Source organism: Nilaparvata lugens, chromosome 6 (genome assembly GCF_014356525.2).
Source record: "Nilaparvata lugens isolate BPH chromosome 6, ASM1435652v1, whole genome shotgun sequence".
Lineage (NCBI taxonomy): Eukaryota > Metazoa > Arthropoda > Insecta > Hemiptera > Delphacidae > Nilaparvata > Nilaparvata lugens.
The window spans coordinates 40,078,363-40,098,783 of NC_052509.1; the positions used below are offsets into that span (position 1 = coordinate 40,078,363).

The 20,421-nt window shown below is 33.5% G+C and overlaps 1 protein-coding gene across 1 annotated transcript in view; it reads right to left on the minus strand.

Annotated features, from left to right (window-relative positions):
* LOC111059829 (zinc finger protein 12) overlaps nt 1–19,040 on the minus strand; it is a 48,791-nt gene extending 29,751 nt beyond the window's left edge. The window contains exons 1-5 of the mRNA XM_039430792.1: nt 18,752–19,040; nt 13,382–13,534; nt 12,972–13,053; nt 11,853–11,973; nt 8,961–9,220 (exon numbers count right to left, since the gene is read on the minus strand). Coding sequence (XP_039286726.1) covers nt 8,961–9,220; nt 11,853–11,973; nt 12,972–13,053; nt 13,382–13,534; nt 18,752–18,883 — 748 coding nt within the window. The 5' untranslated portion in view covers nt 18,884–19,040. The remainder of the gene's footprint in view (nt 1–8,960; nt 9,221–11,852; nt 11,974–12,971; nt 13,054–13,381; nt 13,535–18,751) is intronic.
* Between the last annotated feature and the right edge of the window lie 1,381 nt (nt 19,041–20,421).

The following is a 20,421-nucleotide window of genomic DNA, read 5'->3' on the forward strand; positions in this document are numbered from 1 at the left end:
TAGATCCGGATTGTTTCACTGTGAATGTTAGCAAGGATCAAATATCAGACCACAAACATATCCTTCTGAGAGCTCGGTTGGCTTGCTATAGACGGGGTAAAACCAGAGACAAGAATAATATAGGAGACATACCATGCAATGGTAATTTCTGGTTGCAAATTTTGCTAGCGAGATCTGTCGGAGCCTTATGTAAATTGAATTATTACTCAGGCTAGTTAGTGGCGTTTGTAGCGGAAAAGTTGTGTACTTGGGAAATAGCAACTGGTTTTTAAGCGTTGTGAGGTTGGTCAGGGTTTTTGTGTCTGAATAGGGAGAGAGTGAGAAAACTTTATGCTTTCTCAGCACTACCGCTGAGAATGAATTGTTGTTTTATTGCTCGCTCATATTTCATTTCTGCCGGCACCAATCATTTTTTTCAAAACACAGACCAGAGTCTGTGCTCCGAGTAAACCAGCAGTGTTTCAGTGTGCGCGCGTTATTCTATTTCGTACTGATTGAAAGATTGGAGATTATTTAACTTCTGTCACCGTCCGTTGTAAACCTCTTTTCTATTCTTGATAAGTAAACGTGTTTATAATATTTAATTACGAACAAATTAAGTTAACATTGCTATTTGGAAAAAATATCAAATTGATAACCTATTGCCATCACATGTTTCATTTTCTATTCTCTTTGAGTTCTAAGGTGCTAGTAATGAGAATTATTATTCAATTTAAAATAATATTAATTATTGAAAAAAAAACTATTGATAACCTTCTATTGCTATGAGTAATAAGATGCTAGTAATTAGAATTATTCAATCCAATATTAATTATTGTAGAGGCTCACTCAACAAAATTGACAACATTTTTTCTTTGTAAACTCTCCAAAGATGGACTGTCAATATGATGAAATACTGTATATTACAGTAATATGAATTACAAACCTTCAAATTTGTTACAAGCTCCACAAAATTACTACTTTTAGGATGCTATATAGAATTATGAGCCAGAATTTGATTCTATGACTTTGAATGGAAATAACATTATATATATATATATTGTATATAAGTTATAAGTTTTCAATTGAACCACATAACTGCTTGTAGAATATCATCCTTGATATTCAGGTAGTGCTGAGAAAAATTTAGAATTGAAGAATAAAAAGGATTTTTTTCTATGAAATTGAAAACATTGCAAAAATCAGTTTTTCTCTTGAATATCACTTTATTGGGTGTTCTGCTCTGAATATCTTGACATTGATAAAGATAATTATTAATTAAAATACCAATAGGAAGTAGACATTCTCTCCGTTATCTGTAATATTATGATGAAAAGAATTGGCTTATACAAATATGGGAAAAAATATTCATGAATCACGTGTCATCACTTCTGAACTACTTAACTTGACATTTTCCATATAGGATCTCAGTTCATCGAAGATGGTCATAGGCCTGTTTCAGTTCTTCACGATTTCAGTACCCATCAAGTTTTCAGTTTGTCAAGTGGACAATAAACATTTCCACTACGTCAAGTTCCCAGATTGTGATACTTTGCTTGAGGGGTCATCTATCTATCTATCTATCTATCAACTATCTATATACAACAGAAAGCAACTCTTGTAGGGCATTGTTCCCAACCCCCGATAAAAAAAATACTCTCAGGAGTATTAAAGGTCGTAAGTTGACTCCATTTAGGGAATCAAAAATACTTACACCTGCAAAAAAGAGATTGCAAATGAAGCTATTGTCAGCGAGAAAGCTGAACCAGCAGCTTCAACGAAAACTGAGAAATATTGCAAGCAAACCAAGGGCGATTAACAATAATATTATCATGGAAGCTGTCAAAAAAATATTCCGACACCTGAGAAGATGTCGGATTTTGTGTGCAACTGTCACATGCAGATAAAAAAAATAGTACATGGACAGAAGGTGAAAAGACACAAGCTCTAGCTATGAGGTAAGTGTTTCCATAATAGGATGAAATCGATGATAATTGAAATAGGGAAACATCTGGTGTGGCGCACTCACACATCTGTCCTTGCCGTTATGAAAATTTCCAATATATTCTTAAAATCAATCAGCTGACGAGATCAATTCTGCTATCTCTTCCACTGAATGATTTAATTTAATAGAATCAACCAAGTTACCTAGAATACATTCTAGGTACATTGGAATCAACAGTTGTTGCCTCTCTCATTAAGTTTGCATTATTTGAATAATCACATTTTCTCGAATTTCGAGCTTATTTTCAATATAAGTTAAAAATGATACTGGACATTAATTTGTAGAGATTTCCAAGCTAAAACTTTTCCATTTAAAATTTTTAGTTCGAACTGTATCTGAAGCCTGTTAATTGGAAATCTAAAATCAAACTTTGCATGGATGAGGTTGAGCTCCAGAAATTTTTACAGATGTGAGACTTGTGGCAGTTGTTAGAGCTTATCAATGACTATTTGTATATAGGTATAAATTGGATCAACATCGTTGGAGCCGTTTTTGAGAAAATCGCGAAATTCTTCCTATTCTTCTTCTTCTTGTTCTCCTTCCTCCTTTTCATCTTCTCCTTCTTCTTCTTCTTTTTCTTCTCCTTCTTCTTCTCCTTCCTCCTTTTCATCTTCTCCTTCTTCTTCTCCTTCTTCTTCTTTTTCTTCTTCTTCTTCTTCTTCTTCTTCTTACAGTGAAAATTCAAATCTGCTCTACCCTTTGGACGAGACAGTAGAGGTGGTAGATGCACTTTTGTCAGTTTTCGACAAATGTTTAAAAAGAAGTGTGCATGCTTCCATGTTCAAAAGAAATGTTTTGATAAAAGCCAAGCGACGCATTTTTAAAATCAATTCAAATTGGATGAATGTTGACACAAAATGTTACAGCCACAGGGACTTCATACTGAGCAAGATTGGGACAGAGAAGTTTGCTCCAACCTTTTTTTAGACTATAAAATTTCTTAATAAAATGAGATAATTCGGAACTCTCTAACGTCAATGAGTAGTGAGTTTCAATTTTTCAAAGATGAATCAAATTTTAAGAGATATAAACTTTGATGAATTTCAGTTTTTGATCAACAACATTTTCCGATTGTTACCATTTCAATGTATAATTAAAAATCCCTCTGGGCGTAATTTTGTGCTATAAAATCTGATGTCCTACATCTAAGAGCCAAAGTACTTATACATACAAGGATAATCATGAAATACTGTATAAGGATATTTACTTTATTTTTTTCATTCAACATAATGTTAGCTTATATTGTGTACAATTCATTCATACTAGATCTATTTTATAAATGGTTCAAATCAATGCAAATGCCAAACATAATCACCAATGAACAAATTCCTGAAAGGAGTTCAAAGACAATCCCACTAGATACTCAATCAGTGAACTCAGTGATGTCAATGTTCTCATTGCTCTTACAAACAGATTGAAGGAGTGGAAAGTGCAGCCTTGCTCCACTGACATCTTCAGTAAAAAGATAAACTTTCAGATAATCTTTTCACTTTCCTTGCCCTACTACCATAGGTAAGGAAAGTATTGCTTTCCAAAAAAAATTAAGGTACCCCAATTTCAAGTTTTCTATACGTTTTAAGGTCCCCTGAGTCTCAAAACATAATATTTTTGGGTGTTGGTCTGTGTGTGTGTGTGTGTGTGTATGTGTGTATGTCTGTGAACACGATAACTCCATTCCTAATTAACCGATTGACTTGAAATTTCAAACTTAATTCTTCCTATTCTTCTTCTTCTTCTTCTTCTCCTCCTTCCTCCTTTTCATCTTCTCCTTCTTCTTCTTCTTTTTCTTCTTCTTTTTCCTATTGTTCTCCATTCTCTCTTCTTCGCAGAACTATTAATTATTATTATCTTTATTATCATTATATTATCTTGAGGAAATCGCGAAATTCTTCCTATACTTCTTCTTCTTCTTCTCCTTCCTTCTTTTCGCAGAACTATCAATTATTATTATCTTTATTGGATTAAATAATTGATTCACAACATTTTTGTAAGCGCAAGCGCATCTGACTCGCAAATAAGGTCAATAATTATAGCTCCAGTTACACAAACAGGTTTGGTTAAGACATGTTCATAAAGTGTTGTATTGTAATCGAATTTTGTAATCTTGCAGATACAAATTTCCAGCACTATATGAACAGATGAGGAAAGATGGGTTCTAACTTAAAAGATTTTTTTTTTAATCTGAAAAGATTCAAGTGATAAATAGAATGATTGATATATTTGCTGATTATTTCCAGTTTGCATAATGTTTCAAATGAACCAGCATCAGTATCAAACATTGACTAAAGACATTTGACATTTACAGATTTGAAAGGAACCCCTCAGTTCGGTTGTTCCGTCAGAATAAATGTATTGGCCATAAATTGTTAATATGCCTATTCATACAAGAATGCTGTAGAGTTTTCATTTATCATATTGTTAAATTGTGTACGATTCATTCATACTACTGTATATAGAAATAATTTGTTTCTTATGAAGTTTCAATTTAAAAATACAATAATTATTATTATTATTCTCCTATCCATTTCTTAATTTTTCATAAATAGTTATTATACCTTCTACAAATTAATGCAAACTCATACATTTCCAAGAGAATTTCTTAGAAATTATATAGGTATTATAGGAATATTATTGTACTTTTGAGAAACTGTATAAATGGATTTGAAAATTCTTTTCAGAAGTGTTATAATCATTCTAAAAGAACCTTTCTCATAAGCTAGAGTGTATCCATTTCACATTCTGCATCATCAATTGAATAATCATTTATTCAATCCTGCAATCACAAGTAATTGAGTATTTTTCTATTGTTGAATAGAAGGCAATTTGCTTGGAAATCTGAAATGATCTTTCCTTGCATGGAGCAACTAAACAATTTCAAACAATGCATCTGTTGATGTAGCACTTTTTGCTGGATACGCAGCTGAGTAGAGCGCGTGGCCTTGAGCAAAGTCTGTGAGACTTAAGTGGATGTTCGTACGAAAGCTGTGAATGGGAGAGTGTGTGTGTGAGAACTTTGAATTTTGAGCGGCAAGCTGAAGAAAGACAGGCAGCGCCATCTAGCTTGGGACGGCAGGAACTACGTGGAGCTTCGGCTCCGGGTAACAGCAAAATTAAGACCTATTGCCCCTATACCATGGGTTATCTCCTTACTTATCCTTCATCTATGGTAAAACACTCAAAACTATCCAGTATCGATCATTTAATGAGAATTGTCTTCAGATTTTTTGTGCTTCACTACAGGATCGAATTGAGCCCTGGTTTAATATGATTTCAACGTTGTCAGCAAGGGAGGGGTTTACATTTTTCTTTTGTAGTTTTAAGGAACTTTTTGATTCTTTGTTTCCTGTGAAGACTAAGAGGGTTTTCTCATCATCGGGGAGGGATGCTGGTCGACTGGGGGGTGGTCCAACCCGTCCAAGTTGCGTTTGGTTCACTCCAGAACTTGAAGATCTGAGAGAGCTTATTCTGTTGGTAAGTGACATGTGTAAAACAAACCCTAATCTGAACATTGTATTGAAGAATCTTAGACATGGGTATCGCATTAAAATTAGGGAAACAAAATTGGAAGCAAACGCAAAACTCATTATGGAGTCTAGTAATAAAATAAAAGCTGCCTGGACCCTTATAAACAAAATAAGACCATCATCAAAAAAGAACAACAACTCATTTGCCACAGCAGATGACTTCAACAATTATTTTCTTGAGTCAGTTGAGGAGATTGTGAATGATATTCCAAATGACGGTGAACCTATTCAGTTTACTCACATGCCTGCCATAGTTTCTGAATTCACCTGGAGTCCTGTATGTGCTCAAGATGTAATTGAAGCGGTTTTAGGTTTCAGGAGTTCCAATTGTAAGGATATTTATGGCATGACCCCAAATTTGCTCAAGCAGATGATAGTTATTATTGCACCCATATTAGCATTGTGTACAAACAACTGTTTAGCTAGCGGTACTTTCCCTGAACAACTCAAAATCTCCAGAACAGTCCCAGTCTACAAGAAGGGTCCATATTGTGTGACACCTCAAGTTTCAGACCAATTTCAATAATTCCTGTTTTTGCTAAGATATTTGAGGCAATCATATTTGCCCAACTGTATAAATACCTTGAGGAGCATGACCTCCTGGCTCCTTCTCAGTTTGGTTTCAGGAAGGGAAAATCTACTGTCATGGCTGTGGAATCAATGTTAGAATCGATTATCAATTCTTTTGAGGAGCGGAAATCAACTTTTTCAATGCTATGTGATATCTCACGAGCATTTGACTGTATTCCTCATACAGTTCTTTCAAAGAAATTGGAGCTTTATGGCTTACAGGAATGCGCAATTCGGGTGTTTGAGTCTTACCTTTCTGAGAGAAAACAGATTGTACATTGGAATGATCAGTGCTCAATTCCTCTTCTGGTAAAACGGGGTGTGCCACAGGGCTCATTGTTGGGCCCATTACTCTTTCTTGTAGCAATAAATGATTTGCACTACTATCTAGAGGGAAATGTTCTGTTCTATGCGGATGACACTTCCTTGTTCTCTGCAAATAAGAGTGTCACCCAGGCTAAAGCAGATGTGATGGAGCTGTATGATAAAGCTCGTGATTGGTTCTCACTAAACAGATTGTCTCTGAATGAGGCAAAAACCCAAAGTATATTGTTCTCTCTATCAGATGTCAGTGAGTATTTGCAGCCGGTCCGATTATTGGGGTTCACTCTTGATGCCAAGTTACTCTGTGAACCTCATATAGACATGGTGTGCTCCAGTCTCAGCAGCATTGTCTATCTACTGAGAAGGCTGATATCTGAACTGCCAATTTCGGTGGTCAGACAGGCCTATTTTGCTTTTTTTCATTCGAGGATGAGTTATGGTTTGAAATTGTGGGGTCATGCATCTAGCACTTCTAAAGTTCTGTTAATTCAGAAAAGAGCGGTCCGGGTGATTTCTGGGGCGGGCTATCTAGATCACTGTAAGACCCTTCTTTCTAAAAATGGCATTCTATCCGTCATTAATGAGTTCATCTATCAATGTTTGAAGGATATACATCAGATGCAGGATAGGCTACCAAAGAGCAATGACATTCACAGTCACTTCACAAGAAACCGTGAGAGTATATATATATACCAAGATGCAGACTTGAAAAGTCCAAGTCGAGCTACCCTGTGATAGGCTACAAATTTCATAATTTGCTACCAACTCAAGTTAGATCCTTGCCAAATGAACGTTTTCTCCAAGTACTTAGATCCTGGTTGATTGTGAATCAATTTTACTCAGTAGAGGAATTCATTACTGCTGATCACAACACCCTAGTCAATTTAATATAATGATTTTTTTGTCTATTGATACCCAAGTACAGGAGACTAAATTATCTGATCTAATTGTAAATTTGCTTTTACTGATCTGTTTTATTTTATTTATTATTGTCTATTGTATGTATTGTATCTGTGCAATTTATTGTATGTTTCTTTAATGTGAATTGTGACTTGGCTATATGTAACTTCTATGTTCAACTGGTCCAATAAAAACTTGAAACTTGAAACTTCAAATGACTGAAACCGTCCGGCCCTAGAACGATCACATGACAACCATCCCTCACCCATCCCACCAATATAAACCTATAAACCTTTTATAGAATGAATTGCATATATATATATCATATAAACTCATGTTATTTTAATTATCCACTGCATACTGCTGAATATTACTGAAAGTTGATTACCCTGATCTACTTTCAGCCTACTCCATTTTATTAATCAATAATTTGATTATCTACCTATATAATTATTTTACTTTATTATTTTTCGGTTTTTCTTTCTCTTAAATATTTATATTAATAAAAACTTTTACAATAATTCCATTCATAAATAAATCCTTAGTTTAATCAATGAAATTAACGTTTTGGTAGAGAGTTAGTGGGAAGGATATTTTTAATATTATTTCCGAAGAATGGACATTGATATGTCCAAAGCTTCGCCAATTTATGTAGATGCATAGCAATATAATTATCTATGGTTATTATATTACAAATTGCTTTTTCATATCATATAAAGTTTAATAATTATTTTCTTAGTCTATATTATGTAAATTCATCTATAATTTTGCTGTATTGTATATAAGCTATAAGTATTGTATAAGCTATATTGTATATAAGTGTATAAGCCAGTATATATTGTAATCTACATAAATAAAGTACTCAATCAATCTACCTAGCTCTGTTTATCTCCGAGGAGGAGGAGAAGGGTGCTTTTCCCCGGCAGAGCAGAGTGAGACCCCTGTCGTCGTTGAAACCGCATCGTTACAACCGCATCAAGTAAGTCAATCCGCATTTCATGTATTTTCCTCGGTCCTCAGTATTTTGTAAACCCCTCATAGTTAACCCGCGTTGTTCAATATCAATGTCAACAATGCTTGTCGTCGTCGACTGCAAAAGTTTAGGCACAAACGAAAACCCAGCTCAAGGTGTAGGTATATTGTGAGGCTATTTCAGATTGTCATTAGATAAGGAGAGAATGGAATGCACAAATGCACCTTTACATAGTTTCTTTTACTGTCTCACAATATAGCCTAGAGACTCATCTTCCTATCAAGTATATTTTATTTAAGTAGCTATATTTTCTTCTTGTATATTCTTGTAATGTTTTTAGTTACAAAAGTGGCTATAATTAGCTTTTTCTCTATCATTTGTTATCTTTTATTAGCTATATTTTCTTCTAGAATATTCTTATATTTCCATTTATTTTCGTTTATGCGCTACATTTTCTTCTAGCATACTCTTCCATTGTTTTCAGTTCCAATAGTAGCATAGCATTAACGTTTTCTCTATATTTTGATCATTTGCTCTGTGGTTGGTGGGTTGGTCTATTGCATTGGAGGATTGAGTAAATATGAGTATGGACAGTTTCTGCTGTGCCCTAACTTCGCCTTAGGTAAAATACAAATGGAATTAATGAATTAATGAGTTAATGAATAAGTGAGGGATATATACAAACCATTAGTAGAGTCTTTGCGCGGCCATATCTTTTCGAATACGTCCCACATGGGCGCCAGCACGTCTTTTCGCAGTTTCTGTCCGTCGACCAGGTCTCTGTCCTTGTCCAATGGCGGTGGCGGACTGCTGCTGCCGCCTGCTGTTGTTGCTGCTCCATTTGTGCCACTGCTGTTGTTGTTGGTCGCGCTGCTGTTGTTGTTATTGTTGTTGAACTCGATCAGGTGGTCGGCCAGAATTGCTCCAAGGCTCGATCTAGAGCTGCGACATTTGAAATATCTTAGTCCATTTTTAAAACGTTAGGCTGGCTACTGACTATAGAACATGCATGATAAACATTCATGATATACATGACATCATGCATTGTTGCGTCTTCACAGCGAAAGTCGTCCAGCAAAATGGTTTCATGTTCGGTTTTTGAATCTCCGATTTTTTGTTGTTTATTTTTTCTTCGCTGCTCTATATGAGGTTGAATTATTTTTCTAGCATTATAATTTGTAATTTTCCAGTGGTTTATTTATTGTTATTTGTTGTTTATTTCATGTTTGAAGCCTCTCGCTGATGACAAAACATGCATGATTAACAAGCGTGAGTGCATAATAAACATTCATGTGTATCACATGCTTGTTCTACCGTTCGTGGCCAGTCTAGGAATTAATTGTAAGTAGGAAACAAGTGTTTTGATTGCTAAAATCTTTCAAGTTAGAAATTATTGAAACTATCAAGCACAATGGAATAGTTTATATTGAGTAAAATGATCGTAAAAAGAAGAATTTAGAAGAATGTAGAAACCTGAAAAAAGGTTGGCTCTACTATATTGACATTGACATGTCGACACTATCGAATCCATTTTCCGAAAAATGGCCATTGATTGATAGAGATTAGTAAAGCGATCAAGCTATGGTTCATGGCAAAAGTACAGATATTGAATGGAATGAATTTTGGATTTTGATAAAACTAGTAGAGCTAAAAATAATTTTTCGCCACACTTGGATGTAATGAGCTGGTTTACGTGCGTCATATGGAGGCCGAAAGTGATTGTTTTCCGACCAGGCCGGTAAAACTTTACAGCCCTAGGGCTGTAAAATGACCTTGAATAACAGCTGATCGTGTCCGATCTCACAAAAATCATGGAGAAATAATCTCATAATGACTGTAATAATCTATATAATTATGTATCGTGAATCGCGGTATTATGTCTATAATAATATATTTTATAAATTACTGTTTCATAATTTAATATTTATTATTGTGTTTTTGATATCAAACAATAGAATACGATGATATATCCATAGCCTCAACAATATAATGTTCGCTACATTGTCCATTGTCAGAAAGGTACGTATCGCAAGTCTTTAAAAGTGAAGAATCGAATTTGAAATCAAAGTACAATAATTGTATCGATATTTAAAAGTGAGGTAGAGTAATAATTGTTTCTTTTTTATTATCGAATTCCACTTCTTAATGCAATACAATCAACAATAATAATAGGAAAATACAGCAGAGATCTAAAGTTTAAGGTAAGCCTACTGGTGAAACTCAGCCTTGACTAAAAAATTCCTAGTAATTTTTCCGTAATTCATTATTAAAACTTTTAGATAATTTTTCTTCAATATCAAACCATATAGAGAAAACATTAGGCCCACTCAAGATTGAATCTTCGAATGTTTTCTCTATGATTTAACTATTTTCAGAGCAATATTTTGTTGTGAAAATGCCGGCAAACCGGCTTAAAGTTTGCCGCTATAGGCTACACTATATTATAGTAGCCTACATACGTTACCTGACTTACAGGCCAGTTCGATCAAAAGGAGCAATGGCCGAGAGTGTAAAGGCGTGTACTCAAAAGCTCTAAGCTCAGTGAATTACAAACATGATCTAGGTTCGAACCTCGGTCAGTGACATTTTTTTTTGTCGATGAATTTCGACTTTTATTAGCTATTTTTTATATTAGTTACCGTAATTTAAATTTCAATCAATTTTTTAGATATATTTTGAGACAAAACTGTGAAATATGCAATTATATTAATTTTTTAATCACATTATTTCACAATAGTAATGAAAATTCTATTCATCCATCTATCCATGAGATATTGCACCAGGCGCAAAGCGCGAGCTATAAAAATTCAAACAATTATTCGAAATATTAATAGTATAAAAATATTGTCACTATTGTAAATCATTAATTAGTAATATTGAAATTAATTGACAGTGAAAGTTGTCATAACCAAGATTCAAACTATCAAAATAGGCTGTTTGAATTTTATTTATTTTTTAATTTCTTATATATTGGGAAGTTTTTTTTGGTGTGGCGAAAAATAGCGTTCGCACCATGGGCAAAAATGTATTTCCGGCTCTCAATCTTTTCTCAATCTCGGCCTACGGCCTCGGACTTAAAAACCGATTTCGAGCCGGAAATATCTCATTTTCGGCCCTAGGTGCGAAATATACTATTACGGATAGCCCCGCCTATTTATTTGAACAGTGTTATGGACATAAGATTTAAGATTGTTAAAAATTTAATCGATATTGAGAATTCTCAATTACAACCTCAAATAAACTTGAGACTTAAACGACATCGCTCGAAATTGTTTATTGATTCAATCAATTATTATCAAAATAATGAATGTAGACCTCCACTTCTCCTATTAAAGCCAACCCGTTTGTTCAATCACATATCGCCAAATGGCTGTTGATAATACTCAAGTCTTGTTTGCGTGCAATAGAGTGGCTCGTTTAGGCCGTTCATTTATTAATTATAGAATATAAATCAAGTTGGTATTTAATTTAAATACTAACTTAATTTTTAAATACTAATATTTCAATCTCTAATACTAATTTTTCTCTATGCTTTCTAATTGAAAAAAAATCTGCTACTTAGTAGAAACCAATTTAGTTTCCATCACGAGATGCGTCCAGACTAAAGGTTTCTTCTTTCATCAGCACATAATCTTCAGGGCCCGGCTCTGATAGTTCTGGTAACCTCAATGACTCTTCAAGTCCATTTTCTTTAATTTCTAGAAAACGAAGAGAAATAAGGTTCAAGTTAAATGAATTGGTGACTTGTGAACCTAGTAGAAACATACATGAGTTCATTGATAATTCACATAAGCATGGGTAATGAGAGGCCAGCAGAGCTTCTTCCAACATGATAACCCATAGCACAACGCTTATCTAATCTGTGAGATTGGACGAATGTGTCAGCCAAGACAACTACTAGGTAAATCTATGCAAAATTCGAAAATCATTGGTGGCATCTTATAGTAATGAGATTGCGCCGCCTGCTACTCATGTTGAATGGGTGCAACTTGAGCTTTAGAAGCCGACTAGTCTAGATATAATTTACGAGTTTTAAAAACCGCTTCCCGGTGGTTTGGAATACACATAAAGTTGTAGGTCCACTCATCTTTCATCATAAGACGGGGATCACACCGGCGCGATATTTCCTATGCAAATCATCACGGCGATATCACCCGCGTGATGAGCACTGACAAATACAAGTGAGGCGATAAAAATGGTTCACACCGATGCGATTTTCAGCTCCTCAGAACAGGAAAAATCACCTAGAGTGCTGCTTGCTATCGGTCCTAGTTAATATGTTCGCGATTTTTTCATCATGAACTGTCAGCATCATCTATAAATAACATCCATGCTCAAAGAATGCTGACTTGAGCTCATACTTGTGACTTGAGTCGCAAACCTATTCAGAATCGTAAAATGATGACTCATTGTTCTCCTGCACATTACTTCTCTGCCGATTTATCGCTTGCTGTACGAACCCCTGTGCGATTTTTATTGTCGATATTTCCTCGGCAATTCATCTCCTGGGAAAAATTGCGCCAGTATGAACCCCGCCCAACATTAACAGATCATCTTTTTTTCTTTTTTAATCAGTCATCTACGATTTTCATTCCTGATAAAACAAGTAGGCCTAGTTAGTTTCAGGATGATGTAAGGACAATTAGAATTTACTATAGTATCGTAATTAAAATTTGAAAGGATAAAAAATACTTACCCATATCTTCATTATCACTAGAGAGGGTTGATTGTGGGTCGGGATCGGCATTTTCAGACTCATCCATACTATCATTTTTTACCTGATTAAAAATAATAAGACAAGCATAAGTTACAATAAGTGTAATACTGAAGTTTTCAAGTATACTATAGATCAAAAAATAATTTTCCTTTTCAAATGAGATGCATTTTTCGATGCAACTCAAGTAATGAGAGGAAAGGAATTCAAAAAATCCTAACTGGAAATTGCCATTTTACAAAATAACAACAATTAGCCTTCTATTGAACTATGGAGATAACTTTTCCAATGCTGGAAGTATTTTTTAAGTGCAATAACCGTTTTGAATGAAACAGTGGAAGCAAACACAAAACTTAACAAAACAGTCCTCGAGGATAGCCTGAAATACTCACCTGTTTTTTGTGTACTTGTTCTCCATTGACGCCTATGCAGGTAAGGAGTTTGGTCTGGGTGCTGTAGCACATGGCTCGAAATTGTTTCAAGTTTTGCAATGATGTTAGGCATGTATCGCATATATTAGATGGCAAGCCATCGTCGTTCTCAGTCTGTCAAAGGAATGAAACAGTGATAATATTACTACATCTCCATGTAATTTGAAAGTAAAGTTCATCAGAATTTTCTTATTATATCGTGATTATGTAAGGAATTGGATGGATGGAATGATAATAAGGATATTAATATGAAAAAATAATGAAAGCTAGAGATTTTTTAATTTAGGTACATTCAAATAAAAATAGAGTTAATAGAGTGAGATTGATTTGATGATTGATAGGTATTTGAATATTAGGTCTAATAAAACATATTGCATTTCACGATGAAATAAAATAAAAAATAATAACAGAGTTAAAACATTGAGGTGCATAAGCACAAAAATTTGATTCACACAACAGACAGATTTATCAAAATGTTAAAAATACTATCAAATTTATTTCAGCTTCTGGATAACTGAGCTGGATTACAGAGAAGAAAATATGGAATAAATCAATAAGTAACAGAATACGAATAAATAGTTGAAGCATTATTCTATACACTGCAGCCGAGTGTAAAAACTTCGAGGATATTCGTATCAGAAGCGTCTTATATAGCGTCTTTTAAGCGAATTATATTATTACTTCACAAAAAAATATACGATTCTCACTGAATATTTCTGATCTTGGTAAAATTTAATTCAATGTTCATTTATCGGTGATTAATCATTGATATTGGTGACAAATGAGAACTATTGTACACATTGATAATATTTTTAAATTATTTATTTATTTACATACAAAATTCAATCGATTGGGTTGAATTGAAAGTCAGATGAGTATTTTAATTAATTTGTCGTTTCCAAACTTTTGGAGAAGGAGAAACAATAAGTAATATATTCAACTTCAATCTATCTAACAATACAAATTAGGCAACAAACTACTTCGAGTAGCCTATTGTCATTCAAGACAGCTCATGATCATTAATGACTGTCATTGTCATCGGGCAATTAAGAATCAATTGACTTCCACAAGGTACGGATTTTTAAAATATGAAAGTCAGAAAGAGGGCCGCCGAGAATTCCTCTCTACCAACAAAGAGAAAATAAGGTTATTAGCAGAATGCCTATTAACAGCCGCACGGGAATGTGACTAGTGACAAGGGTAACTGTAATGCCCTCAGGGGAAGGGAAAGTTGAGCTGACATACAAATGGCTTCTTGGGCTCTGTAAGCAGCCCCTCAACTCAACAATCAATACAATCCTCATAATATGTCAACTCCTGCATTCTTCAACTTTTAAATTCACATTCAAAATTTTATCCACAATTATAATCACTTGAGTTATAACTTAGTAGCATTTGCATCTAAAGATACTCTATTTTTTATTTTTGTAATATATATATAGACTAATTAAATACTTTACGCTAGCAATAAGCTTTATACTATTTAGCCGAATTTATAAGGCTTCTTCCTAAGATGCAATAAATAATTAGACAAAAGTTTATATTGCCAGTTTCAAAAATCTCAAATCATTATTATTGGTAAATGACGATTTCAATTATGTTTTCAAAAACTTCTTTAAGGCTTGATTTTACAATTTGCTTTTTGTGTAGTTGAGAAGTTGATATTGTGGTTATTTCCATATTAAATGAAAAAGGCTAAGAAATTGTCAAAAAAACCACAGATTTATTGATAAATAAATATCCCAACGGTCTTTCTAAGTATCAATATATCTGTGGTTTTTTGACAATTTCTTAGTCTTTATCATTTAATTTTACAATTTGGTAGGTATTTCCTTATAACTAAAAATTAGTTTCAAAGATTCTATTCGAACTGTTGATCAATATATAATAACCTAATTCAGTAACAAATGCTACGTTACCTAATTTAATTTTACAAAACACACGTATTTTGTAAAATACGGATTTTTAAAATCAGTAAAGTATTGTTAAAGACTTGGGCCTGAAATTTGTTACTAAATTGCACGTGTTCAATGAGCAATGCATTCTACTTGCTAAACACAATTTTTCAAAATCCGATAATTTCACTTATTTTTACTCAAAAGCCAATACCGTAGTTAATAATTATTATTGACATAAAAATGATACATTTTCAAAATACTGCAATGTGAAGTATTTGCATTTTTTTACCCAATCTATAAGTTGAACAATGAGAAAATTAGTCAATTAGAAAAAGAGTTACGCTATATGATAGAAATTGTCGAAAATTAAAAAAGAATGGTCCTTGTCAGCAGCGCTGACTTATTTAATTGAGTTAGTTTTTGGTGGTTCGGAGCCCACATCGTCCCCCCTGTTACCTAAATGGTATACGGTAACTAAATGTGATTACATTGATTAATGAATGACCTTATGTCATGTGAGTATTATATTTAAAACAAGTATACTAGACGGGAGATGATTTTTATCTAGTAGGCTACCTACAATAATCAATGAATGAGTAGGTAGTGATAGTAGCTGCATAAAGCTGAGGACACACCTACCAAGCAGAGTTCCGATCACAGATGACAACGGCCTAGAATGGTGCATGCCTCACATGTTCTACCACCATCTATCCACACCACGAATATCCAACATAAGTAGGATCACAGGTGTGATCCCGGATTGAAGGACCGGCCACATGAAGAGCTATATGCGATCAATCGATCATATAGGCTTCTATATCTTCATCTTAGATCGCTCCCTAAGATATAGATATAAATACCTCTGAGTTGACGGACCATAGGTGTCCAAGTTAGTATACTCTGCAGAGTGATATCTACACTCAAAAAGGATTTTATATGAAATTGCAGTACCGGTCTAGGAGAAATGCCATTTTGTTTCTGATGTATAACTTTGATTTGTCAATTATGCTAACTGAAATTGACTGTCAAGACATAAACTAAGTTTCTTAAGAAACTTATAAAGATGTGCGATACTTATTAATGAAAAATTCTATTCCAATCATTCTATTAGAGCACATTTGAAGTTAACTTCACGTTACGTTAATAAAGTGATTTAATGAATAATGAATTTATTGCCAAATACAAGAAATATTTTTACAAATAAAAATAATCATTAAAATACAATAGTTTTTGGCGTGACTGGAAAAAGGAGCCTTGAGCTCCAGCCAGGATTTCTAAAAATTAGAAATACATTTTTTAATCTAATAATAGCAGTACAAATGAAACAATTCTGTTGATGGATGTTGAAATTCAATAATCCCAGTAAGCTACTTGATAAAACAAAATATAAATGCACAGAAAATAATATAATAGTTGTGGAGTTTTAATAATTTTTACACAATTAATAATGCCAAAATTGGTGATCAAGCAAACTCATTCTCAATTTTAAAATAATAGTTGTTTTACCCACGATTTTATTAATCTCAATTTGGTTTTTGTTTTCTTATCCTTAATAGTCTTCTGGAATTTCATGTATTAGTTTATTACTCTGCTATTCAAATTTATGTTTACTAGATGTTAATGAAGTAAAATTAATATTGAAAGCACTTACTATAGTTGAACGTATATTATAAGGGATTGTGCGATGGGTAAATTGATGTGTATTTTTATTAATAAAAATAGGTAATTAATTTTGTCGCATAAGTTTGCCGTCACGTTGGTAGATCTATCTCTTCAAATATTAGTCTGCTGAGATAGAGTCTGGGTCTTCCAAGCGCAGCTCTAATAATATGATTTTGTATAAAAAGTATTTTTTTTTCAATGAGTGTCATAGGCTGCTCTGCTCCCCATACTTCTATATTTTAACAGAAAAGTGAATGTTCAAAACCGTAGTAAATCGTAATTTCATTTAAAATGATAGATTGGCTACTATAAATGTATTTGCATTGCATAGTCTACAGCACTGTAAAAATGTGACCCATTCTTTCATACCTACATTCTATTAATGTTTCCTGACTCCTATTATAATGATTAACCGTAGTTGGAAAGCCTAACAATCCTCCCCTATTTCAGCAAACCACACAATGAAGACTTATACTTAGTATAAGCATAGAGAAACAATAGCGTAAGTAGATATCCCGTGGTATAGGGCGTTTATGTCGCAACTTTTACTGTTATCTCAAGCCGATTACTGTCGATTATTGTCAATTTTTACTGTTTTGTTGGGGTAAGAGTGTATGAACGGCACAATTTGAGAGACTACCAGCGTCACACAGCTGCATAGGAAAGAACTACGTGAACTATCGGCATGGGATAACAGTAAAAGTTGCGACCTAAAAGCCCTATACCATGGGATATCTACTCACGCTATCGTTTCTCTATGGTATAAGGCACTGAAGTAGGCATTTTTCATTTTTTAAGAGTTCAGGCATTGTATTATGACGCCATCGATCCACAAGTGTGGCACTGAGGGTAAAGGATAAAGAAGAAGGTATTCAAATTTGTGTGTTGGTGGTGGACTTTAATAGATTCTTATATAAGCTCAACGTTGTTGTCATTCTCTTATCGTATTATCAAATTCTTTTTCATGTTCACTATCTGGTATTCAAGTTTACTTACAATTTTTCAAACCTATAATTTTTAGAGCCTGCTGTAATTGATCTTTTAAACCTTTAATTAATTTAATCAATACTGTTTGAGGAATAATAATAAAAATAATTAGGGCTGATTAGAGCAAGTACCATCTAACATTGATAACATTTTAAAATGAATAAAATTGTTTTCGTTTGCAGCACAAAAAAAAACAAGGTTTTTATCAAAGCTAATATGCTACGAAGAGTACCTACTTAACTAATCATCACAACAGAATTTTGTAATAACATTTATTATCTACTTTTTAATCTGGGCTCCATGTTAAGAAATTTACATTTCTAACCTCAAATAATTAAAGAAATTATTACCAAATTTTAGCATATCTAATCTATAGAAATAAACTTTATTGAATATGAGCAATGAAGAGGACACAAATGAAAGTTGTATTGCTGTGATAGTAATGAGAATTTGTACATCAACAGAGCCTTGGCCAACTTCCTCAATAGGCCAAGGCCAAATTTTATGCAAACTTAAGAAAAATAACAGGATATCTCCAAAACACAATACCGAACAGGGCCAGAAGATTAATAAATAAATTTATAGATATATCAACCAACTTGGTTCATATACAATCAATATAAATTATGAATATTTTTCTAGGTCACAGGATTTTGTAAATTTCTTCCAAAACATGATAGGCGAACCAATGTCAACATAAATTGATTTTGTGAAAAATATTATTAATTTGACTTGATTTCAATAAAACTAGTGTTAACATTATAAACATATAAGAATGCTTTACCTTAATTTGTAGGCATTCCGTAATTGTAGTGAATATCTCCAATTTTCCGTAAATTTGATGTTTGACACTACTGATAGAGGATGAGCACAGTCGACAAATTTGGTCAAAGTTTTCTTTACATAGATCCGTCATTTCTGGAATGTGGAATTCAATTAAAGATAACACCAAAAGATCATTTAAAAAACGAGAAAAATTGTTAAAAACCAAAAATAGGCGTAAAAGTAATCTGCTACGTAAACAAATCTACATCGTGGCGGCCATTTTGAAATCTCTGTCAAGAAGCAGAAGGATTGGTCATTTACACCAGTGCCAAAATGAAAGAGAAAAATTCCCCAGATTGGGAAACGGGATAGCATACGTCATAGGCCTCACGGCCGTTGCTGCACCACTTGCTCATTTGCCCAAAAATATAGTACGAAATCTTGCTTTTTCTCCAATAATATGCATTATCCCTGCGTCTCTTTACATACACATACACAATCATCACTCATCAGACTACAACTATAGTTGGAGCGCTTATAAAGTTAAACTCAGCTAAAAATTTACAAGCATAATAGAATCTCTATCCGTACCGGTAATTGCTGACCGGATAATTATATGAATCCTGGGTATTTACAAAACAATTATTAGGAATTAGCCTTCTCCAAGGCAGGCGTGGATACAGGGGTGGTAGGCGATCGCCCCGTTTTTTTCCAAAAGTAGGTACCTACTTGAAAAAATGTTGAGGGTGCAGAAATAAATATGACCTTGGCTTTTGATTAAACAAATCCAAAAATTTAATTAATATTAAAAATTCAAGCTGTCAAGTGCTGTTTCCGATTGAAAACATCAACAATTTTCCGGGTGGGGGGAGTCAAACGGGGGTCCCCAACCACTCCCTCAACAATTGGCTAAGGCCCGGTTGCACAACAGCCGGTTAAATTTTAACCGTGATTAATTTCACGAGAACCAATCAGAGAAGGCGTTTTTGAAAAGACAGCATCTCTGATTGGTTCTCGTGGAATTAATCACGGTTAAAATTTAACCGGCTGTTGTGCAACCGGCACTAAGTCCTAGACTTTAAACAGCTGGAGTCAGAAAATTAGATTTCCAAAACGGGGCGTAATCGTAGTTTTTATACAGTAGTCGCAATTTTTATTTTCTCATTTCTGTAATAATTGGAAACCTTGACGAAATTTAACATTTCTAAATAATTCAAAATAGCCGAAAATTTACACTATTTTCTCTTTATTTTATTTCGTGTTTAATTTTCTAGTTTTTTGAAATTTAATTCAAACGTGACTAATAGTCATTTGTATTTGAGAAAACGTCAGATGTAAATTAGGATAGTCAATTGTATTTGAGAAGTCATTACTTATTGAGAATAGTGAATTTTATTTGAGAAAGTATCATTTCAATTTGAGAACATACGATTTGAAATCGAGAAGTTGTCAATTGTAATTAATTAGGAAATGATTTTAAAAAACCAGTACTTCCAGTAGGTAACTTAATATATTTTTCATAACTGTACTCATATATAAAATATTATCATTTTTTTATTATTCCAATAAAACTTTTATTTTTTGGATAAAACATTATTTTCAAGCCCTAAAATCCATTGACGAATTGTTTGATCAAGAGATTCAATTGATTGATGATGAAGTTCAATTGCGTCATAAACATAGAGAATT